We start from the raw sequence: 26,691 nt of genomic DNA on the forward strand, positions 1-26,691 counted from the left end.
GATTTTTCTCAAATCACAGTATATTTTTAGAATTCTTTTTATTTTTTTACGTTCGTGCATAGTTTAATTTTTTCAAGTGTTACATCTAAAACATATAGTTATAACAATAATCTGAGGTGCAAGATTTTTAGACTAAATTAAAAGCAATTTAATCAGACTTATTTTACTAATACTTCAAATAAAGCAATAAATATACCACATATTTATTGCATTTAAAAAAATAATTTCGATAAGCATTTTTTTTTTATTGTTGCTTTGTTTCAAATATTCTCTTGAATACTAGCCTCTAATATAGTGAACTACATTTGAAAAATTTTATCATTCAAAAATTTTGCAGAGTAATAGTTTATATATAAAAAAATCGGTTTTACTCTATTTGGTCTCAATTTTTTATTAGTGTTAAAAAAAGATTTTGTTTAATGACAAAATGTGAAGAAACGTACCAGAAAAGTATACCGGAAAATTAAAGAAATCAAAAAATTAGGAATTATCTTTTTTATGAAATAATCAAAATTAATTGAAAAATAATAATTAAGATTAATTAATTGAACTTAATTAAATTTTTATAAGTTGCTTATAAAGTAAAAGTCACATTTTCTACTATTAATTTAAGCACCAGTCTCGAGTGATTACATAATATATTGCTTGGAAATACAGCAGATATTTATCTATTTAAATTCTTTGAAATTTCATCGAATGAAACTAATACTATTTTTCAATAATCTTTATCTCCGTAATAAGTTAATTTCCATAAGCCATTCTGAATTTATATTCATATTTGTATTAAACTAATGCAAAATATTCAGTTTGAAAAATCAACCTTTATTTCAAAACTCTTAATCTTTCATTTTCTCTCGGCTTAGCAATTTAATTTTCGAAAATACGCGGAGCTATACGCTTTAATTTTATAAAACGAATTAATTTGCGTTTTGAAAGGCTACGCTTTATTTTGTACCATTTAACGTTTAATTCGCTTTAGGTTCATTAATTTAATTTCCTAAACAAAGAGAAAAGAATAAGTATATTCATTGTCGAATTTTTCTGTTATAAGTATTTCTTAACAAACTTTTAATTTTCATAATATTTAATTTGAGCTCATCACAGAATATGTTATGCCTTTAACTCATATTTGAAATAATACTAAAGTCTGTTTCAACAGCTGCTGATCATTGATACATAATTTGTTTATGAACAATTGTAAGTACTTTTTGTAAAATGCTAAGCATTGTCTATATATGATATAAATAACGAATGGAGAATCAAATTGAATCATTTTTTGATCATCATGTCTAAGATATATTTGTAGATTCTTGATCAAAAATGAAACAAAAGATACATACAGGATGATTATAAAATAATTTTGCCTTCATACCGATTGAAGAAACGGAATAGAACATACCGATTGAGGAAATGGAATAGAACATACCGATTGAAGGAACGGAATAGAACATACCGATTGATTGAACGGAATAGAACATACGATTGATTGAACGGAATAGAACATACCGATTGATTGAACGGAATAGAACATACCGATGGAGGAAATGGAATAGAACATACCGATTGAGGAAACGGAATAGAACATACCGATTGAGGAGACGAAATAGAACATGCCGATTGAGGTAACGGAATAGAACATACCGATTGAGGGAACGGAATAAATAGAATTTTGTACATAGGTATTAGGATGTATGCGCTCAAGAATGATGTTTAAAACGATTGCGTAGCTATCACGGTTACAGTTACAGTGAAAGAAAATCGAAATTTTCAAATGGAAAAACCCACTTTTTATGCTTGAAACGTAATCCCTACAGTAAAAAACCTAAAATTGAGTTTAAAAAATATTTTTAGCGCAGCAAGCTCGGCTTTTGCCAAGCATCGCCATTTTTGCGACCAGTAATGAGAAAAAAGTGTGATAAAAACCATTAAAACAGAAAAAAAATTGCAAAATGTTTTTCATATCCCTCCTCTCATGTTTGACATGTCCATAGTTTCTTCACTGTTTTAAATGTTCTTATCACACTTTCTTCTTGTTAGTGATTACGAATAATTGCGGTGTTTGGTAAAAGCTAGTGACACAAATTGCTCAGCTAAAATTATCGTTCCGACTCTATGTTGGTTTTTTTTACCGTAAAGATTACGTTTCAATCATAACAAATGGGTGTTTCAAAATGTTGTCACTGTAACTATAACCGTAAGAGCGACGCAATCGTGTTTAGCATCATTTTTGAGAGCAATAATCAGAATACCTATGTACAAAATATTATTCCGTTCACTCAAATGTTATGCTCTCCAAATGGTCATATGCTGGAAAAAGTATTTTATAATCACCTTGCGTATTAGGAATTACAAAGTAATATTTAAGTGTGAAAAAACTTTATTAAAATTTGACTAAAAAGTAAAAAGAGTAGTATGTGGTGCAAACGGAGTTAAAAATGCTAAAAACCAACTTAATTGTTAAAAGAAAGGACAAGGTGTTTAAGGTAATAGCTTTTGACCTCCTTTCACCATCTCATAAATTCGTCCGACAGTTAAACTGGTTTTGATATTTCTTATCCCGCTTTTATAATAGCTTTCATCTATTAAGACTCTAGTTAGACATTTACAATGTTCGTTTTTTTTATTCAAACAATAATTGGCAACCCTGCGAGCACACCTTTTAGAAAATATTTTAAAAGAAAAATATGCAAAACACATCTGGTGCTTCTTAAACATAAATTTTTTAAAATAATTTCCTTTTATAACATTTGTTTTTGTTACATATTGAATTAATGATCTTTTCTTTATTGATCTTGAGTCACCAAATCTTCACAGTTGAATTTCTTTACAAATCACAAATTCAACTATTTGAACTGTTATAAAAACGTTATCCCTGACCTTGAGTTTCCGAGATCTTACAATTGCATTTCATTAATGATCATAAATTCAACTTGTTGAGCTGCTGAAAAGAAATGAGCAATTATTGGCCTTAAATTTCCGAGATCTCATAATTGAATAAAATTAAAGATCACATATTTAACTAGTTGAGCAGTTAAGATGCAATGTAGCACTGTAGTTTAGAAAATGATGAAGATTGTGATAGTAATTATATATGCTGCGTGAAAAATATCTTTTAACGTTCTTTCTACCAAAATTAAATACGAGGTAAATAACATCGAGGAACAAATTTTTGTTGTACTTATACGAATTCGGGGGTGGGGATTTCAAATCTGAAATTAGTTTCGCTCCTAAATGTTTTTAATGGCATTTTCAGTCTATTTTTGCGAAACGTTCAAGTTTAAAAACGTTATATGTAACAGTAGGTTACATAAATGTTGCAAAAAATTTCTAGGGGTGTTAGGACGCACTATCAGGATTAAAATTCAGGAGATCTACTCAGAAGCTCACGAAGAAATAGTTCAGAATTGGGGGAGCACCTCTAGCGACGTATGACGACATTTCAGGGTATTGATTTCTTTGAAATTTTAATCCTGATAACATGCCCTAACTCCCCAAGAAGTTTGTTTCAAAATTTACTAGACCCTCTTTTACACGTTGTAAAAAAAATTGATTAAAAATGTTTGAAGTAAAAACTGTAACTAGGAGAGTGAAACAGTCTGTAAGACTGGAAATCAGCGATAAGAAGGTATCTAAGATATTTAAAAAAAAACTCGTATGCAACGCAAAACAAAACAAAAAAATTCTCCCTCGAAATTATTTCTTTTTCTCAAAAGTTGTGAAGTAGTTTATGTGAGTATTTCTTCTGACAAGTATATTCAAGTTTTAATTTTCCAAATAATTACATCATATATTTGTTTTAACTATGTAATTTATTTATTTTTTGGGTCGAACACGAAAAAATTAGATTCCCTTCAACAGCCATTCGTGTATTATTCCTATTTTTTAACAGTGATATTTTGAAAAGTGCAAAAACATATTTTGTAATGTTGCTCTAGTTAAAGTATTATTTTTTCAATTGTATAGTTTTCCAGCATTATTTGAATAAATGTATACTATTATCTTAATTTATTTAATGAAAAATTCCATATCTGTGACGTATTTGCTATAATGAAATTTTAATTTTCAAATAAAATTTTACTATTACAAATATATATGCTTTCCTTTCTGTCCTTTTTTTTCTTTTGCAGTATTAAAAAATATATTCAAAATAAACTACTTTAATGATTATCTTCTCATTTATAAAACAAACTACTACAATGAAATAACATTATTGCATAAAATAGAGCAAGAAAACAAATTTTGCGCACATTTTGACATTACATAATCCGATATTTTACATTATTTTAAATAATTCCAAATTTAATTCGTCCAATTCATACTGTCTTGGTTATTTTTCCCAATAGAATAGATTTAGCAAAGTTTTATAAAAACAGTATGTGTTCTAGTTTTAATTAAATTATATATTTTTCTACTTTTGCTTATAATCCACTTTAAAAATATAGTTCTATTTCTAGTAAACCTTTTTCTTGGCTGTTAGGTTAGTTAAAAGTATTTTCCTTATTAAAATTTTCCGTCAAAAGTATTTGGATTGCTGACAGCCATATGGAGAATTTTCTAATTTATAAAGATCGTAATATGAAGCCATTTTGTTTTTTTTACCAAAAACTAATTACAAAAAATTAAAATAAAAATCAATTTATTAAAATTAAATTTTATTTTAAAATCGATGCTTAATTTTTAAAGTTTATTTAATTGAAGTGTGGTAAAAACTCAGTAATACACCAATAGATGGCACCACAATTGAAAAAGTTCTTTAATCTTCAAACTAATGTTTCTGTCTGGAGTGTTGGGAAAATATAAATTGTTATAATAAATAAAATAAAAAATTGCAAACATTTAATCTATTTTCTTACATTTATTTTTTTCAGCCCATTTTTTTGGCTTGCAAAAAACGTGCTATTTAAGAGGGAAAAAACATATTTTAATACTGATTTTCTCAACAAAAAAAAAAAGTAAAAAATTTTACGTTTTTTTTTTCCTTCACTAGCGTATTAACTTTTAAGTTCTAAAATTTCTAAAATAATAAAAATTCTAAAATTTCTGAAAAAAATACAAACGTAGCAGTTTGGAAAATCAATTCTAAGTACTATGTGATCGATACTTAATGATAGACCAATAATGATTGAGAATATTGAGCATGGAGTGAGAGTTGTGAATTTGGATCATTATCATAAACAAAATATAAATTTACTAATATATAATTAATTTTTATAATGCACCTACATTAAGTTAACTATTTAAAAAGCTGAAACAATTTCTAATGTTGATTATCTCGAAAAAAAGCATAATTTTGTAATTCATATAATGTATATCATAGCTTATCATATTTTATTCAAAGTCAACTAATTTTAGAAAAAAAAATTTAAATACAAAATTTAAAGTATCCAATTCCAGAAGTACTTTGGGTTCCATAATTTTTTCAAGGTTTGAATTGCGATCACCTTTTGTAGTTACCGCTTTCTATAGAATTTTATTTTTGCAGTTAGAGATATTTTAAGATAAACACAGATAAACTTCGATAAAACATCAGACATAGTTTACAGCACCATATTTGTACACGATATAAGTATTTTGCCTTGATTTTGATCACAAGAATGAAAAACTATTATAATATATGCATACAACTATTCTAAAATCTACACGGGAAAAATATTTTTGGTGAAATATCCGTACTGTATGATAATGACACTTCTGATTAAAAAGAAAAAAATAAAATAAATAAAACATAGTTTGTAAAATAATATGGTAAGTTAATAAAACCAAAATATATGGTATTTAAACCATTAGTAATTCGACTATTCACATGCTAACGGTTTACCGGAAATTCAGGTTTTCAAAATCATCTCTAATACACATTTAGTAAAAAATACCAACTGAAAAGTAAATATAACCAATTAAATGATTTTTATGCCATGTTCAAAGGTATCATGATAAAATTATCAAATTTTACCACATTTATCTAATTTTACTACAGCTACCAAATTTTATCGCGTCCTATAAAACCATATTTTATTGTTAGTTAAACTAAAATAATTGCCACAGCTCTTCGGTAAAAATTGCATTGAATTTTGGTATTCCTTTAGAATCAGAAACACGGTAAATTTTATCATATCCTGGAAGTTTTTCTTAGTTATCAACCTCTAAAAACATAGTTTTAAGTAGAATTTATCGTAGAATCTTTTTCAGCAAATAATTAACTAATTGTAGGATTTCGTAATCAGTATTTAATTTTAAATTTTTTTCTGTTTTTAAATTTAGTAAAATGACATAAAGCATTATACAACAAATTTTAGTAAAAAGTCATAGTTTGTTGCTTTTTATTCTTAGAAATTAAAATATAAGATTTTTCGTCAATTTTCTTACGATGCAGCAAAATATTAATTTTGTTGCTTTCATGGCATTTTTCAAATTATTAAAAATATTTATAAATGTTCTCCTGAACTTCAAAAAGTTTTTTGTTAATAGTAAGACTACCCGAGATTGTGTTGCCATAGAATCTGAAACATGGTAAATTTTACCATATTATGATAGTTTTGACCGCACTTTTTTACAGTGCATATTGAGGGCGTCATGAATAAGACACGACATCAATATAGTGCATCAATATAATGCATCTCGATTGTAAAAGCATTGTAAGTTCATGGGTTTTTAAAAGATAAGCTAACGGTAACTATTGTTTACTATAAAAAATTAAGTCCTGTACAATGTGAAATTTAAGGGAGAAAAAGAAGAATTATAGTATCATTAATAAGTAGTTAAGTTTCAACGATACTGTAAAACAGTATTTGTTGTACCATTTCGTTTTACTCCATCAAGCTTCTTATTAAGTAATTTAATTTAATTTTATAACCGGTGTTAAGCAGCCGACCATTTTATGAGTTTACGACAACCAATGTTCATCTCCATAGCCTTGTAATTTTGAATCTAGTTCAGATGACAAATAACTCCTGGGTCAAGTATTTGGACAAACGAGGCTTTGTGGAGGATATTTTGATGGAACTTACCAACATTTGCATCCTACGGAGAGGTGAGCCACGAAAACCTCTCACGGTTAGCTCATTCTAACCTATGATTCGTCTATCGCTGAGAATATTTTAAGTCGGTCGGTGCGAATCAGCAGCAGAATTCGCAATAACCAACCACCTCTAGGATTCGACATTGGGTCACCTTTGTTGCGACATCAATCACGAGAATGGAGAGTTAGTTTAAATAATTGTATTAGCACGAAAGTGTAACAGCTCTGGCTGGTTGCTAGGCAACCAAACGACTTTTTCTTATTTTTTTTTTGTTATTAATGTTTTTGTATATCGTCTGTGCGCGTCAGTGGAAATAAAGGAAAATGGTTTTTATACGATTGCTGTAAAGCTAGCAACCTTATTGGAACAGGAACGTTTTATATCCTGACCCACAGCGGCTCGCTACTAAGTAGTTTTTATTTTGATTTATATTCGTCGTTGAACAACCAACCCTATTTTGAGTTTACGACTACCAGTGTTCAATTCGTATCCTTGTAATTTTGAACCCAATCCAGAAGACAAGAGAACTCCTGGATCAGATATTGGGAGAAATTTGCCTTTGTGGAGGACTTTCTTTATTTGCGTTACGTGGGGATAAAAACCACGAAAACCTTTCAAGCTAAGCCTAAAGACAAAGGGGACTCTAAACCAAAATCTGTCGACCGCGGAGAATATTTTACGTCAGCACTGAGGTCTGTACCGACAACCCGTGTTACTTCATTGGGAGGCGAGCTCTCCATCCTCTGAGCCACCATGGTTCATTATGGCTTACGATATCATTCGAGATCATTAAGCATATATTTCGAGAATCACATACTGTTCTTATAGTTTAGTTAATCAATGATGTAGTTTTCCATAACTAGGTCAATCAGAAGGCTCAACAGCAAGTTGTAAATGAGAATGATTGAAAAATAAATTTTCGCTGAGTACAATGATAAAATATAAAAAAGGTATCCTTTAAAACGTTATCTTTACAATATTAGAAACACAGTGACCTTTCTAGTTCCTTTTTTTGCATACCGGAACGGGAAGTATACAGTAATATGCTTTTTCATATTTTATCCTTTCTCTTTTTTTTTTTTTTTTACAAACTTCAGCATTATTTTTAAAGTTACTCATAACATAAATATTACGCAATGCTTTATTTCATGAAGGTCACATCAAGGTTAATGCTCAAAACATTGACTCAAGCTCATAGATATTTTAACAAATAAAAAAAATTTTTCTTCTTAATATTACAGCTTCGAAGGTAAACTAATTATGGAAATAACCATTTAATATTCGTTTTGACACGCCAATCTAAAATTCACAATCCAGACTTTTCATACAAAAATTACTTCTAATATTTAAATAACCTAACCTTGCTCCTACTAACAGAATTAGGTGTCGGTCGATTCATCTGTCTATCTTCGTTGACAACTATATTCCTATTTTAAAAAACTCATTTGAGAAGAGAACAAACGTTTACAACAGAATTACAACGCTCATAGACATATAATAAAGAGCACCTGTTTCACCACAATTGTCCAGTCGAAGGGATAGGGCGTGGTATTGCAAAAGGACGTCCAAGGGATTTTGTTTCCTTGACTTTTGATACATAATAGATTTTCAGATTTGGGATTTATTTCACGAAATAATTACATTTGTTATATTTTTTGAAATTCTATTAATTAAGGTGCAGCGTTATAATTTTTATTATGCTTTTATAACACTTTATTATTACTATTATCATTCTAAAAAATAACTTTCAAAACTATAAATAAAATGTTTTTTTTTAAATATATTCATTTTTGTTATAACATTTTTCAAAAAAATTTTTTTTTGCATAATCTGTTTCATGACGTTGATATAATATTTTATTTCTATTTTTATTATTTTTATTAATGATTATTATTTTATTGATTATTATTTATATTGATATTTTTTTAATTATTGATTTTTTTTTAAAAAAAATGGCAAGTCAATATATAATATGTTTTATGACAACACCATAATATTTTATTTATATTATTAAAATTAATAATTAAATACAGTGAAACCTCTCGGTAAGGGCCACCTGTCCTTCCATTGAAAATTGGCCCTTATGGGGGATGGCCCTTAAATGGGGGTGACCAAAAAATAAAATGAGGAAATCAAAATTTATGTAGAAAAAAACTGTTTATTAACATTTTAAGTTTTCATACATGTTTAAAAAATTTTTCAATTGAAGTTTGTTTACTTTTTACAATTTTTTCGCAAACAATTTTAGTTTCTAATGATTCCTTAACTCTATAAAACAAATTAGTTAAATTCGCATCACTTATTAATGCCTTGGATTGGGATATCAGTTTATTTACTTCTATTAGCGTTTCTTGGTTTGATACATATGGCACGGGGGACTCATGGGACGGGGGAAAAATGGCCTTTATTGGAGGTAGTCAGGAAAATGTGGCCCTCTAATGGGAGGAAAATTAACATTATGTCTATGGGGAAAATTTTCGTTTCTCAAAATATTGGCCCTTAATAGAGGTGGCCCTTAAGTAGAGGTGGCCTTTAGGAGAAGTTTCACTGTATTGTTTTTTTTTAATAATAAAAATTATACTTTAAATGTTTAATGACACTGCAATATAATTTAATTTCTATTGTAATTTAATTACTGATTTTTTAAAAAAAATCTTTACATAATATGTTTTATGACACTGCCATAATATTTCATTTCTATTAATATTATCATGAATTTAATTATTGATTTTGTATTATAAAATTTCTATATGTATTACGTTTTATGACACTAAAATATTATTTTATTTCTATTATTACTAATAATTTAATTATTGATTTTTTTTAAATTCTATATATTAAAAGTTTTATTTCACATTATAAGAATTTAGTTTCTTTTTATTACTTTTGCTATTATTTTTATTATTATTATTTAAAATTAGTTATAACAAATTTCGCAAATTCACACTAACGTTTTTAAAAATATTAATATTTTTTGTTTTGTTTTGCAATAGTAATTTCTGGCATAAAACAATATTTTCTCAGGAAACTTGAAAGAGTTTCTTTAGGTAATGTGTTTTATGCGACATTGTTTTTTTTATTCCTATTATTATTAATATTATTCATACTAAATTAATGAGTGATTCTTTACAAAAAATATTTATATATAATATCTTTTATAACACAAACGTAATATTTTAATATAATTATTGTAATCAGTAATAATATCTCTCAAAATTAATAATAATAATGTTTACAAATTTCATATGTATATATAACCGCTGTTGAACAGCCTACTCACTTATGAGTTTACAGCTACCAATGTTCACCTCCGTAACCTTGTAATTTTGAAACCAATCCAGATGACAAGGGAACTCATGTATCAAGTATTGGGAGAAATTTGTCTTCGTGGAGGACTTTTTTAATTTAACTTACCCGGAGAGGAAAATCCCCTACGATTAGCCTGACGGCGAGGGGACTCTAACTCATGATTTGTCAACCACCAAGTATATTTTTCTTCGGCACTGTGGTCGATGCGAGCCGGGTTTGGAATTTGTATCGACTAGCCATCGCTGGTATTCGAACCCGGTTCACCTCATTATTAGACGAGTGCTCTATCCCCTAAGCCACCACAGCTCTTTACAAAATCGTAGTTACTTTTATAAATTCATAAAAGTAAGAAAATATTAATAATAATGCTTTGAAAAGAAAAATTCTTTGAGTAATCGACGCTCTGTTACTTTATTTTCACTATTACTATTATTATTGTATAATAAACTGCTTTTTATGGAGATTAATCAAAAGAATTCTATAATATTAATTAAAAGGATTCTGTATATGTTTTATGGCACAAATATATTATTTTATTATTGTTTTTGCTTATAATAATATCTTTTAAAATTTGTTACAATAATTTTTACGAATTCATAGTAACGTTCATATGTTCATTTCTGTCAAAGAGTGACACTTCTAGTACTTTTCGTATAATGTGCTCCACTCAAAGTTAATATTTTCTTTTTTGTTTGATTGGTTGTTATAGCAAGTGTCCGAATAACTTATTGCTTGTCATCGATACAAAAGTAGGTTAGAGTTTCCAATACTTCTTCTGTGACCTTCTACCTTGCTTTATGATATTCGTGAAAGTCATGATGCCAATAAACCAGAGATAACCTCAAATCCTATTCATTGTAAAACTATTGTCAATAATCAATGAGGGAATTTATCAAACTAACTAAAACTGCAATCTAATGTCATTTTTTCTGGAAAATTTGCTTGTTTAGCATTCTTCACAATCATCCACTTTTTTTTTAAAAAAAAAGCAGGTTTGATCTATATCTTACAAAAGCTTCATTTTTACACTTTTAATATTTTTAGGATGCTTAATTTTTATAATTTCAAGAAATAATGAATAACATGAAGAGAAAAAAATTCTGGTAAAATTACCTTACTGATGGTAAATACATTCTTGGAAGAAAAAAAACTAATGTATTATATTTATAAACCATTCATTTAGTAATTTTTCCTTTCATATAGTAACTAATCAACAGTAATTCTGGGTTTCAAAATTATACTTCTTATTGCCAAACATTTAACAAAAACTCTGTAAAGTAAATTTAACCAAATAAACGTTTTTTATCCCATGATTTAAGAAATCATGAAGTTCTGCGAAAGTTACTCAATTTTATCGCACATTATAGCACTATATTTTAGGGCAAATTTAACCGAAATCATTACCAAAGCACTTCTGTAAAAATTATCGAGCTTTTTGGTGTTTCCATGGAATCGGGAAGACTATCAATTTAACCACATTCTGGTAGTTTTAAAGATACTTTTCTTTATCGGTGTACCTTAATATCGTTACAAGTACCAAGTTTAACTTTCAGTTTGATATACTTCTTAAAAAATAAAATGAATAAAAATGTTAAATTAGCATAAATTGTAAAATATCAGCAATCATTTTCAAAAATAATGTTTAATTCAGAAAAGTTTAAAAAATTTAAATTTTTCTTTATAACTAAAGAAGTGATGAATATCGATGCGCAAACTTCTGCCAGTAGCACATTAAATCAAAGTTTAATTGCAACATTAAACAAAACAAAAGAAGTCCTATTCAACCACAAATAATGAAAAGAAATTGTACAATGCTGCAAAAAAGAAAAGAAAACTGACCATCCTGAATAACTTTTGATTTAATGATGGGATCTTCACCTTCTAGGATTTAAACTTAATGGTTCAAGGAGGTGACCTCAAATATGCTAATTAGTGCAAGTGCAGATGATATTTTAGGTTACGAAATAAAACACAAAAACCCAATTTCTCTAAATAAACGCATTTTTTTTCTCAATGTATTCAGATTTCTGACCCCCAAAATATAGGGGGTAGCTGCAATCTAAGAGACATGGTCTCCATAGTTTGGTCAGCAGAGTGTTTGGACCCCTTAATGTTTATTTTACTTTTTTAGTATATCTCTATATCTCGAGAACTTTTCAAGCGAATTTAAAAAAATTTTGCACACAATTACAAAATTCGTTTATCCAAAGACAATTCCACACAAAAGAGGAATTTTATTTAACATTAATTATTTTTTTACTTAATTTGTTTCATAACGGCTGAAAAAAAATTTTGAATTGTAAGGTACAAAATTTTTTGCATCATTTTAAGGAATGTAATTTTACATGGCAAAATACAAACTTTGAACAAAATCAGCTGAATATTTCCTAAGAAATTGAATTTCAATAAAGATAGAAATTTATCAACCGATTATTCAATCAATTTTGATTAAATTTTGTATTCTGCCATGTAATATTACACATCTTAAAAAGATGTAAAAAATTGTGCAATTCATAAATTTTTCGAATGCTATTTTATAAAATAGTAAATATTCACTAAAATTTATTTTTCGCGTGGAATCATCTTTGAAGAAACAAATTTTATAACTGCAAAATTTTTTCAATTTGCTTAAGTTCTCGAGATGTGTCAAAATACGCAAAACGTAAAATTAACATTAAGGGGTCTAAGCTCTGCATCGCTCTCCTGACTAAACTATGCTGACCATATTTCTCAGATTACGGCAACCCCCTATATTATGAGGGTCAGAAATTCCAATTCATTTGAAAAAAGGTATGTTTATTCAGCGAAAGTTAAATTTTTAGGTCTAATTTCGTAACTTAGAATATTGTCTGCTCTAATTAATTGGCATATTTATGGTCAACCTCACAACTGAGTGTTTTAGAACGTGAAGAATTCAGGGTAAATTTTTTTGGGGGCATTGTACAATTTTGTGCGTTGTGTTTTGTTGGGGATAGAAAGGGGAAGTAAATTGGAGAACTTAAACATTTCTATCTAGATAAATGAGAAATTGCTTCTAATGTATATATTTCTTTTAATATATCAAAGACGACAATGTGCAACAACCATATATGGCAGTACTTTTACTTTCGTTACTTGTACCACCGGTACAAGTAAAAAGCACGTACTTTTACTTGTACTTCGTTATTTTTTAAATTTAGTACTTTTACTTGCACTTTCGCTACTTTTTTAGGGAAAAAGTACAAGTATTTGTAACGGAAATGTCGAATGAAATCGTTACTTTTTTCTAAAACTCGGTAAGCTTTCTAAAAAAAAATTAATTAAAAAAAATGCTGATGTTTTTTTAATTTATAAAATTAATGTGCAATATATATGTAATTCACAGCTAACTTCGTGCTTCAATACCTTGACCTTTTAAAATTGTCATTCCTGAAAGGGAAAAGACGACTCTTTTGATGTTGGAAAAAATGTTGGATTTTGTTATTACGTTTTTCAGTTTTCTTTTTGAACTCACTAATAATACATTTCTGTTTTAATACATTTTTTACTAAATACATTTTTACCTAGCACATTTTTTACTAAAATTATGTTTATGCCCGACCTCGTCAAACAACGCCCAGTAAGAACTTCAGAACTATTTGCGCAATTGAAAACTATTATAATAACTATTTTGACTCTGGAAAACTCGAAGGTATTAATTTAACCGCTGATACTAAAATTCGTTTACAAATTTTAATTATTCCGTTAGGCAGAAATGTTCGGAAAATGATTTTCTCGCATGACTTCAGCATTAGCCATTGCTACAAATAAAACTGTAGACTGTTCTGTTTCAACTTATACTGCACATTCAATTATTTTTTACTAACTCAAAGATCATAAAGCTATCTGAAATCACGTGTTTGCTTTGTTTATGTTTGTTTTTTTAAAACGCGTTTCTATAGAATAAAACAATTTTAAATCAATGGTAATTTAAATAAATAAAAATAATAAACTAAAAATTACAATCAATAGATAAAATTTCTTTTTCGTGCAAATTAATAAAAAGTTTGATATTAAAATTATGTTTGATTTTAAAATTATGTTATATGATTATATTATAAAATTATATTATAATATTCTTCCGAATTTAAAAAGAAATTAATGTCCATAACTTTCAAAATTAAAAATAATTAAATAAATAACAACAATTATGCAAAAACATTAAAGAACATAAGAATATTATTCAATAAAATTTTAGATTACCTTGAATTTTCGATTTCCGAGAAATGTACTTTTAAACCGTTACTTTTTTCGTTTAGTACTTGTACTTTTACTTGTACTCTTTACTCGTTACTTTTTTTTAAAAATACTTGTAATTTTACTCGTTACTTTTTAAAAGTAACGTTGCCATATATGGCATCAACTGATGATTTCTCGAATTCTTGATAACGAACGTATCAATCATGTTCTTTAAGTTTAAATTTTAAAGCGCGTTTACTTTGCCCGCTATTGCCTGAGTTGAATTAACAAGGGAAATGGATAACCCCTGCCATTATCAAAGCTAATAGAATCTTTAAGAAACTTAAGTTTGATTTTGTTTACCGGCCTAAAAATGACTTTAAAAAATGGGAGAGGATATTTTAACGAACGGGAGAAAAAAAAAAGGTTAAGCTGTAAGTTCTCTGTAATTATTAGAAGAAGGGGGATGTTTGGTTCCAGTGAGTTTAGTAAGAGTTAAATCAAATACAGAAGGGTTGGCATGAAAATGTCGCAAAGAATGGGAGAGAGGGGATTGCTCATGGGTAGACCCTTAATTTGTTTATAGAAATTGCCCTTGAATTGAATGCTGAATGCAGAAATTGACAAGGGATATAATATCATCAATTTCAATGAAGGATTAGCGAAATTCTTGCAATCATAATTTTAGGTAATCAATAGCAGGAGAAAAGGGGAAATTAGTGAAAATAGAAACTACATAAAGAGAGAGCATAGTTTAATTAGAGATTGGAAAGTTGTGCGAATTGGGAAAATAATTCATGGGAATTTTTAACAGTATGGATATTGTTGGAAATTAGAGGTGAGATGATATGCGCTAAATAGCGGGAAATGTGATAGCATGGCGAAAAAATTTTCGACCTATATATACTAATATATGATAATACCTCCTCCCGTTTTAAATTCAATGTCATTTCTAGGCCTGTAAGCAAAACCAAATTTAATTAATCTCTTAAAGATCCTATTAACTTTGATAATCACTGAGGTATTTATCACATTCCATGCTAGTGCGACCTTGGCTACACATCGGGCAATGTAAATGCGCTTCAAAATTTAGACTTAAGGAACACAATAGATTCATCCGTCATCAAGAATTCGGAAAATCATCAATCGCTGCACATTGTTGGAATCTTGGACACAAATTCAAATTCAATAATGCCAAAATTCTTTTCACCACTGTCACCTCTGCTTATCTTGATGCCTTGAAATCTTGTTTTGTTCGTATGCTGATTCTCTTGTTAACAGCAATAGTCCCTCCCCAGCCCTCCATGGTGTGTGGAAATGCATTTCACCTTGATTTGCCCTTCTCGACTACTGCGGTTCTTCTTGTTCTGTTTTTAATCTTTTTCCTCTCGGCTACTGTGGTTTTTCTAGTTTTGTTTTTCTTCTTAATTTTTCCATTTTTTGTTGCTAACTTTACGTTTTTATTTCAAATCCTTTTTGTTTCTTCACATTCATGGCTGGCAAGTCTAGAAAATGGGCTCCTATTTTTGAAGGGCTTGAAACATGACGACTGTTATTTCCTATTTGCATATGTTTGAAACGAATGAAGTTTTAAATTAGGTAATAGGACTGATAATTTAGGTAATAAAATCATTAGTTCACCATCTTTTGACTTAGAATTTTTTAAAAATGCTTCAATTCCCCATAAAATAGAATATTAATGCTATGGTATTTAGCAGCGTTAATAATTCTATCAGAAATGACTAAAGCCATGGTATTTAACAGCATAAATGTTTCTACCGGAAATAATTAATCACATGATATTTTCAACATAAATATTTTAATCAGAACATACTATCCAGAAACAGCTTGAAATATAAATATATTATAGCTATAAATAGTTCGAATAGTTAATATTGAATTTAATTAATTAACTTAGAGAAAAAAAATTGCTTTATCCAATGCTACTAATTAAAGTAACGTAAATTTGTAACAATTTCTTTTTTGCTTTGATAATAAAAGCGAAGAGCAAAAACGATCATGGAAACAAATCGTGTGTTCTGCATTGCACATTCCTGTTTAGATCAGGCAAATTTTCCTTCTTCGAAAAATTTTACTCTAATGTTTTACATTTTTCTTTAATTACTGAATAAGAACATATTGTAGATATATTTAAAGAGAAGATGATTTGAAATGCAAAATATTTTTCCAATGGAGAAAAAAGAATGGAAATATATTGGTTAAATAGAAAAAGTTGAAAACTATAAAATTTACTTTAAAAATTGATATCAAATAAACAGAATTGAATTAAACCGATTCTTTTATATTATTTCCTGGGGTTCAACTTAAGGTCTTTGAAGACATAAAAAATAAAATTAATATGAATTTTGGGTTCAGAGAGATTTCGGAGGAAAATGGCACATTAAGAAAAGAATTATCTCCCCATTTTTAAGGAAATATAATTTCTTGAATTTTTATTTTATAACTATGAAAGTATTATATCTTGTCCAGTTTTTGGTTTTACGCATAATTAAATTAAAAATATTAAAAGAATTTTTTTTATCTATTGAGGTTATCATCAATACCTTGTTTAGTTTTAATGAAAAATATGTTCTCAATAGATAAAAAAATAAAAATTTTATATTGATTATTTAAATATTGTTTTAATATATAATTATATTGAAGCACTTATAACGATTTAAAGAGTACTTCCATTTTTTGATAATTTAAAATTTTTTTTGGTCGAATTTGAGGAATTGTCTATTGAGTTTCACTCACTACTTTTTCAAACATTTCCGGTTGAAAATCCTCTTGAAATATTTATTTGTCTGTCATGTAAATTTACTTTTATGTAGTATATATATACAATCACTTACTACTAACACGAAGTTTCATACTCTTGAATTTTTTACTTTGTAAGGTCTTCCAAATAATGTTAAAATGAAAGTTTATTCATGAAAAAACGCTTGTTTCATAAAAAAAGACTTATTTTATTATAATGGTTTTTTGATTATTCAGATCTGAGTTCTATTTTTAAATCGGAAGCGTACATTTTCAACTGAATTACCTAATGTAATCGTAATATTATTTGTATCACATGCAATATTTTCTTTGATTAGTTTAAAGGCCACTCGTGCGGCTAAAACTCGACGGAATTTCTTTCTTTTTTTTCACAAATGACATGAAAGATTCAAAAGGGAAAACTGTCCCTCTCAAACTAAAGCATTCATAGTATGCTGAGAACAATGCGTGCTCGTACACTTAGAAAAATGAAAAGATGAAAAAGATAAATAAAAAAAAGTGGGGAGCCCCGACAAAAAATGAGATGATTTTCCTTTCTATTTTTTGTTATTGACTTTTGTTGACATATTAAAGTATCATGAATGTTGCCATTCACTTTCACTCTGACTGTTGAAGCTCACAGATGGATTCAACTGCCCTCCTTTCCTCTTTCATCACACTTTTTCTATTTTTTGGTAAGTTTCAAAAGTTTTTTTTCATGTTACTTTTTAATTTTTAATATTTTAATTGGATTTTTATTGCTTCTGGGTAATTTTTTAACCTTCCCCATTTAGTGTTATTTTCATGTTCCATGATTTCGTCGAGTTCCAGGAAATTTTCTGATACTGAATTTTTTCTTAAGAGAGATTTTTGTTTAGATTTTAAATTAGTATGGCAGTTTATTTTAATATTTAGATTATTTGTTTATATTTTTATCAGCTTCAATTAATTGTTGGGTATTTTTTTTATTGATATAACTTCATTAATTTAAAACTAATTGCGATTTAAGAATCTGAAGAAGATATGTAACATAAATTTAAACATAATTTTTATGAAAATGTGGTAAAAGAATTATTTAGAATTAAAGTTGAAAAAAGTTGCGTATTTTTTTTTTTTACTAAACAATTAAGTTTAAATCTTGAACATTTTTTTAGAAAAAATAAGATTAAGATTCTAAAATCATACAAACCTTATGCTGTTAAGCAACTAAAGGCAAGGTTATTTATTTATGAGCATGTTATATTTAACTGTTTTTAAAAGCTTATAAGCACCAACTAATTTTTTCAGTAATAATGAATTTTTGATGAAAAAGTAATATCTCATTTTCAATTTATTTATTTTTTTCTACTTAATTTTCGATACTTTTATTATATTTCCTTGTAAAATAAGATCACCTAATATATATTTTTTAAAATCCTTATCAATAATTAAGAATGAAATCTATGCCCATTTCGCGGAAAAAAGTTGGTTTAATTACAGTACTACATGATAATAAAAGTTTTGGTAAAAAAAACTGTATTTCTCTTAATAATAACCGAAATTTACGGTATTTGAACTATTTATTTAGTAATTTTTCCGTTTATATGAAACGGCTTATCGGAAATTCTGGTTAATTATGGTTCTTATTACTGCACATTTACTAAAAAATACAAACTAAAAACTAAATTTAAGTGAATAAATGGTTTTCATGCCATCACCTAAGGTATCATGATAAAATTACTAAATTTTATCACATATTATAAAAATACATTGTATTGTTAATTTTTCCAATACCATTACCAAAGTGCTTCGATAGAAATTATTGAGCATTTTAGTGTTGCCATTGAGCCGGAAGCACGGTAAATTGTGGCATGGTCCAGTTGCTTATATAAAAAAAAATTTCTCAATGTGAGAATCGTAAATTAATATTTACGCTAGGAAAAACAAAAATGCTGTCAAAATCTGAAAAATCAAAGTACGGCATGGTGAATGCAATAAACAACAAGTCAGGTTTGCTTATTGAGGAAATAGAGAAGAGTTGCAAAATTTTTCAATTTTTGATTCGAAACAATTTCAATTTCAACATCCAGTTAAACCTGTTTTGTTGCATAGTAGATATGCCTTCCTCTATTGTAATTTTCCAAATTTCGGTTGTGCTTTGTTTTTTACTCATTTAAATATGAATTTATGACAGTCAATCTGCATACTTTTTTGTTTTAATTTTTGAGAAGTTTAATAATTTGACGTAATAAAGGATATCTTTACGGAGCACATATACTTATATGCTATAAACTTTAATTGATTTTTTTTAAAAATTTAAATGATTAATTATTTTAAATAAGTACAGTTATGGTTCTCACGATTTTGTTAATATATCTAATGCAGTTAACGTCTATGATAAATAATAATTACTAAGTCGCTATTTCAATTGACTTGAAAACATTGTTTCTCAACTAGAATATAATGCAAATTCTTAAAATGACTCTTCATGAAATAATATTAACTCTTAAATATTATTTCATGCTTCATATATAGTAATTAATTATAATTAAATGTAAACTATGGAAACCAAATTAATATTTCTGCAATTTTGTACTAAATATTATACTTCATTTTTGTGACGTGTTTTCATGTTGTTTTTAGCAATTCCTGAAAACATTAAACTATCAAAAGCAAATCCTCGTAAGTAAATTAATTTCTTATTTATTTTCATAACCATAATGACAAAGTTTACATATAATAGTTCATATAAGACTGCACATTGCAGTGTTGAATTTCTTTCATATCATTTAAAAATAATATGATAGAAATAGTATCATTTATTTTACATGAAAATAACAGAATATAAAAATAATAGAAAAGAAATATGTTTGTATAAGGGATAGATATTAAAAATATGTCTTTTGAACTGCTAATTATTTTAAATAAGATAGTGTTATGAGTAAAATTAATTTACTATTTTTCTTCTTAATCTCTTTAAGAAAAATCTCTTTAATCATTCAAAAAATGTTATTATATCCCTATTGGCACTATTAAAAGAAGAAACAAAAGCTGCAATGGAATGTAAAACTAGAAAAAAAAATTATAACCGCTCATATAAATCACGTTGTTGTGAGAGAACACACAGTTGACGGTGAGTGAATATGGCAACTGACATGATGAAACTTCTCGATTCAAATATCATTTATTAAATAAGTACCATCTCAATACACCAAGCAACTGAAATAATTACTTAAAATACAGAATAAATATATAAGAGCAACATCGTACATCACCCGGACACAACGACATAGTAACGTAAATTAGTAACAACTAATTAGTAAAGTAACAACTAATTAGTAAAGTACAACTACTTTCAACCTGCCTTTTAAACAAATTCAGTAATGACATGCATATAGAATGACTTCACTAACGTTATTTGCAAATATATATCTATATATATATTTGCAAATAACGTAAAGCCCGAAACTTAATTCTGTTAATTCAATATGTTTAGAGAAGTAGCATACTACTCCAACAGTTTATATGACTAGTTATTAAAAAGAAATTCCTATATAGTATTATCTTACTTAAAATTTTATTAATAATACGTCTTTCGCCCCATTTCATTTCAAATAAATATTTTATAACTATCACAAAATTAAAATGATAGTAAATTAAATATGGTTCATTTTGATTCCACATTTATCATAAATATTGCTTATTTTTGAATTTCATATTTTACTTATTATTTCACAATAAGACAATTGGCGTTTATAAGTTATTATATAGTTTTCCTTTTTATATTAACTCATCCCATGCCGACTGGGGAAAAATGCACGTTTTTGTACTGTTGTGAAAAGAATCTTCAAGAGAAAAGTGGTTAAATACGTGAGTTCAAATTAAGTAGATAATTACAGTGTCAACTACCACTTTAGTTAATATAATGTCAGATTACGAAATAAATGAATAAATAAATACAAAAATATTATCTTATTAATGTAGATACGGTAGACACGAATTTTTTATTTATCTAAAATAAATTTCAAGAATTAAATATTTAAAATTAAAAGTCTTTGTCATTTTGAAATGACATGGTCCCAAAATGGGAGTTTCAGTACTTCATGGTCTTATTCACTTTGAAGACTTTCTGAACTGTTCTCGCGAATCTGGTTAATTATAGTTTCACATTCATCATTATATTCTTTTTTGATAGTTTCATTAAAAAGTTTTCTAGTTATTGAGTTTAAACATAAAATGCAGATTTTATTAGAAGGATTTGTAAACAGGCTCAACATTTGTTTAACAAAAGCTGCAACTTTATTGGAACTTACTCTGAAAAAAAAGTAGGGTCCTAACTGTCAAAATAAGACAAAATTTACTGTTTCTTGCTGTTTGGGAACACCAAAAAGCTTTGTAATTTTTACCGAAGCTCTTTGGTATTGATTTTGGTATAGTAAACAGTAGATATTGTTTAATAATAGATTATAAAATTTGGTAATTTTATTATCATACCTTAGAGCATGGCATTAAAATCATTTATTTGGTAAAAAATTTAATTTTCAATTTTGTATTTTTTATTAAATATGTGGGGATAAAAACTATAATTCTGAAAGCCAGAATTTCCGGTAAACCGTTACTGTAGAAACTAAACAATTACCGGCTGAATAGTTTAAACACAATATATTTCGGTTTTTATTACCAAATTTATTTATTTTTTACATTTTTATTTTTTACTAATTTTTTTTTATTTTTCATTTATTTATTTCTTGCCAGAAATATTATTGCAGAACGGTAATTTTACCACAACTTTTTTTCTCCTAGTCTACTTAACATGTAAAACAAATATAGCCAATATAAACAATAATGTAAATTAACTTCAATCTGTTCATAGTAGATAGTGTATTTGTTAAAGGGGCCCATATAAGGTTTACTCCAATTTCTCACAATAAAAATCGCGTGTTTAATCAAGGTCGATTTTTAGAGTAAAATTTTCACATTGTATACCATCATAGCGCTTCCGTGATTAAGTTCGATGCCTTTCTAGGTCAATGTATGAAACATTTTATGAATAAACAGTTATTAAATGCTGCATAACACATCAAAATTCATCACAATAAATAAAATTACATAACAAAAGTTGAAACTTTATAGCGGAAATAAAAGTAAGAGGACATCTTTATTTAGGCGAATTCTAAAAGTTCTATCTCGTTTTGTTTCAAACAATTGAAGCGTGCCAGTTTTTTTATTAGTTTTTGAAATGTATTTTTTATATATCTTAATGATTTTCTGAAATAATCTTTCTATAAAATATATATATATATATATATATATAGTACCGCTCAAAAGTATCAGTACACCTAGAAACTTATAAAAAAAANTATATATATATATATAAATCGAAGTACTAAGGATAGAGATGCAAGATATGTTTCTTTTACAAATGCACAGGAGACAGAATAATCTCGCTTTTAAATACGAATTACTAGCTTCTAAGTTAATTGAACTTTTTAATTTTAAAGTCATTAAGCTTTATTTTTAACTTATGCGAATAAGAGTAATTCACCTTTCAAATTCTGCACAATTATTTATTAAAATGCAGTCTTCATTATATAAGCTACTATAAATTGCGGGATTGAAATGAAAAAAAGAACACATATTTTTTGTTGCACAATTTTAACATTATCCGTTATTCGATAACAGCTATTCGGAATAATTCATTTATTATTATTGTTGTTTCACTAATTCTAGGAGCATATTAATTAAGCAATCCAACTTGCATATATAAACTTTGAAATTTTTAATCACCGGTTTAATTTTTTTTCTGATTTGTTCGGTGTCTTAAATACGAAAAGAAAGAAAGAGAAAAAAGCGCTAAGCGTTTTAATATTTTAAAAAATTATGAAAAAATCTGAAGTCTTTATTTAATTTCTGTTATTAAATATAAGGGCAGCCCTATATTATGTATCCCTTTCTATGATTTTTCTCTACCTCTGAGGACTTTATAAGGAATTAAGAATTAGCGAAAATATGTAAATTAATTGTTATAATTAAATTACAAATTGATATAACAGATCGTAATTATTTGTATTGAACTCTTACGTTATTTTATTTTAATATGAGAATTTTAGTTCAGATTAATCAGGAGCTTATTAAATTACTATTTTACTGTAAGTAAAATAATGATTATTCTTCGAATGTAATCTTACTTCAGCTTAATTTTTTTAATGAGAGTCATTTATTTCTAAATTGTGTTCAATTGCAAGCAGCATTTTTTTTTTAAAACTATATAATGTCTGTTAAATTTCAAACGTTAACTGCGTAAATTAGTTGCGTTTATTTTTTATTCTGTCTGAAATAAGCATAATAGTATCTGCTATAAGTATATTTTGCTGACTTTATATTTCTTAATCAAAGGTGATTTCTAATACGCATAAATGAAATACTATTACAGTTAGATAGTTTATTTGTTATAGTTTGTTGAAATTCTATTTTTTCTTAAATGAAATGGGATCTTTTACAATATAGCTAAGATACATCAAATATTACTTTCATTAGGTATCTTAAAAAAATTAAAACATTTGTTTAAGGGCACAATTTCAAATTTGCCATAAGTGCTATTCTTCTTATATACGCCTTATCACGGAAAACAGCACATTGTTCAAATTAATTCCTGCATCTGCTGTAATATATTAAAAAATATAGGAAATATTTAAACTGGTCATCTCTCTTATATGGTCATCTAACCAACAATTACCTAATAGCTTCACGATTTTTTGAAGTCATTTTATATTCTGCTTAAAGCATATTTTGTATCGAAATCTTTTTTTCACCTGTAAAATGTAAAATCTCAGTTGCGTTTTAAACCGCAATATGGTTTACGTTTTCTATCACCTCATTGGAGTGATTATAACCATGTATGGTGTAGGTTTAAACACGGATGTAATGCCATTAAAAAAATTTGATATTGAGATCAAGATAAATCATCAAATTCTCAAAATTAACTCAAATAGGAAAATTTATAATATTATTGTTAGACTAAGAACCACATTATGAATTTAAATGAAGATGGTAGCAAAAAGTCCGACAGGATTTGTAGGAAATTCCCAGAAGAAGAACTTGAACTCTTCGTCCAGCAAAAATCTGGGTACTGCATTTTCGGGGTTAGTTTTATCGTGATTATTGATTTGAATAGAGAGATCCAGGTCCATGGACACGTTTAATTTTAAAATGGACGCGGCACCAACCAGGTGGAAGAATTTTATCGTACAACTGAAACTTTGTCACACGATAATAGTTCAATTTGAACGGATATAGGGTTCAATTTAACGCATTATTAAGGCTGCGGCAAATTTGGTACAAGGTTAAGTTACTCTTGATTTTTCTGACAGAGACAGTTTCACTGCCCAACTAGTATTTTACTTGGAGGGAGGGGGTCTATTCTTTTATTTTAATGTTTCATACAATACCTACTAAACAGTATTAAGCTGCAACATTTTATTTGAACAGAATCACTTTGTGTGATTGTTTGCACATGAACAGATTGAGACTGTGTCATTTCACTTTCTTTACTATTTAATACGTCTTTTACAATAAAACGCATAAACGTAAATACTTTTAGAAAGAGTTGACACATTCTATTTTTTTTCTCCAAACAATTTCGAATGACTAAATTTTATTCATGCCAGGAAAAAACCAACTTCCATTTTTTCTATGAACAATTAAAGAACATTCTCTTAATGTAAATCCATTTGGTATACTCAGATATGCATTATGTGTTGAATGAAATCTTTTATTTTTAATATTGTTTAGGAATTGTATTCTAATTTTAGAACATTATTACTGTGAAATGCGTGTTGAATTGTGTTCGCTATAATTACAATAAGCGGTTTCCCTTTCAGCAAAAATTCCTTTTTCCTCATTTTTTTTTCTTCCTACTTTCAAGGTTTAATTAAAAAATAGGTTACATTATATTAGAATTTATTACATAATAGTTGACTGTCACAAGTCTTGTGCATGGAATAATAAAAAAGTTGTGAAAATTTTTTATGTTTTCCTGCGATTTGCAAATTGATATTTTGTCATGACTTCTTTCAAAAAGCCACCATCAAAATATTTATTTTTAATTTATTAAACTGCATATTAAATGTAACTAGAGAATACGTAAGAAAAAACCCTTATGTATATTTTCTGAATTAAAATAACTATGCACGACATGAATAATATCTAATCGAGGGAGATAAGTACTTCATGTATATTTTTGGCTGAAAATAACGAATCGACTTTTGTTGTTTGCCTACAGCACACCATTTCCCCTAAAATCTACATTTTATCTTTTTACATATTTTACTTGACTCATGGCACTCAATAACAACTTATAAACGGTAAAAAGGTGGAAGATCGTCGCTAATTCTACGATCTTCGTGACCTTTGGGATATTTTTGGCGGCAAAAGCCTATCTTACCATTCAAAATTACATGAACATTCGAACAATTAATTTAAAACAGTAATACTAGCAATGGAGGAGAAAGTAAATAAAACATTCTGACTTTGACAGCGCTTTATCTTCTTAAAGTGCAGCAAGTGCATTGACAATTTTTAAAATAGATACCTTTAAAGATGGAACACCTTGAGAGCCATTGTGACCCATTGTTGCCAACTCAACAGAAATAATTTAAAACAATAATTAAGGTATCAGAGTTGAAAAAATACTGGGACAACATTAAACTGTCTAATCATTACTCAAAAGCAATATTAAAACCACATTTTAAATAAGCTGTGTTATATAGTACACATAAACTATTATCACAATTCAATAAGTTAAATAATCTTCTAGTTTAAACGCACTTAAAAGAGAAAAAAAAGAAAGCTGGGGCACAGCGATTGATTCAATTATATCTGACGTATTAAAAACTTACTAGACATATACTATTTTTAAAAAAATAATTTCTATGAATCTACGTTCACTGAAAGCATATTGTAAATTAATTTGCATTCTTATAAAGGTTATTTGGAATTTTATTTCGGTATTGAAAATTACTTAAAGCGAGACAGCAAATGTTCAAGTTTTTTTTCTTTCTGATGACCCAGATACTGGAGAATTCATTAGAAGTTGGCGATTTTTTTTTTAAAGCTAAACATTTCGCCAAAGCCTTATAGACCTAAATTTGGTCGTGCACGTGAACAATTATGGTTTTGGTTTATGAATCACGCTTCTGAATTCTCAAATTTGAATGAATCACAAAATAACACTTCAGAAGTATTTATTGTTTTTAGAAAAAAACTTCTTTTATTTTATTCAAGATATTGACACAAAAATTCAATAAATGAAAAAGTGCTTTCACTAAATAATAGTGTAATATATAATTTTTTATTTGTTTCAAATAATTGCGTTTTGTGAGAAATTTGGTCTATTAGTATATATATATATATATATATATATATTCTTTAC

The 26,691-nt window shown here is 27.4% G+C and overlaps 1 protein-coding gene across 8 annotated transcripts in view; it reads left to right on the plus strand.

Moving 5' to 3' along the window:
- The first annotated feature begins 17,892 nt into the window (after positions 1-17,892).
- Positions 17,893-26,691, plus strand: part of LOC107449157 (P-selectin) — a 37,464-nt gene continuing 28,665 nt past the window's right edge. For 4 of the 8 annotated variants that reach the window (XM_043039496.2, XM_043039498.2, XM_043039500.2 and 1 more), the window contains exons 1-2: positions 17,895-17,977; positions 19,905-19,943. In XM_043039496.2, the coding sequence (XP_042895430.1) occupies positions 17,926-17,977; positions 19,905-19,943 (91 nt within the window). In that variant the 5' untranslated portion in view covers positions 17,895-17,925. Of the gene's footprint in view, positions 17,978-19,904; positions 19,944-26,691 lie in introns of all 8 variants that reach the window. The other 4 variants (XM_043039499.2, XM_071182403.1, XM_071182407.1 and 1 more) reach the window with 2 other exon arrangements.

This window comes from Parasteatoda tepidariorum, chromosome 1 (genome assembly GCF_043381705.1).
Source record: "Parasteatoda tepidariorum isolate YZ-2023 chromosome 1, CAS_Ptep_4.0, whole genome shotgun sequence".
Taxonomy (NCBI): domain Eukaryota; kingdom Metazoa; phylum Arthropoda; class Arachnida; order Araneae; family Theridiidae; genus Parasteatoda; species Parasteatoda tepidariorum.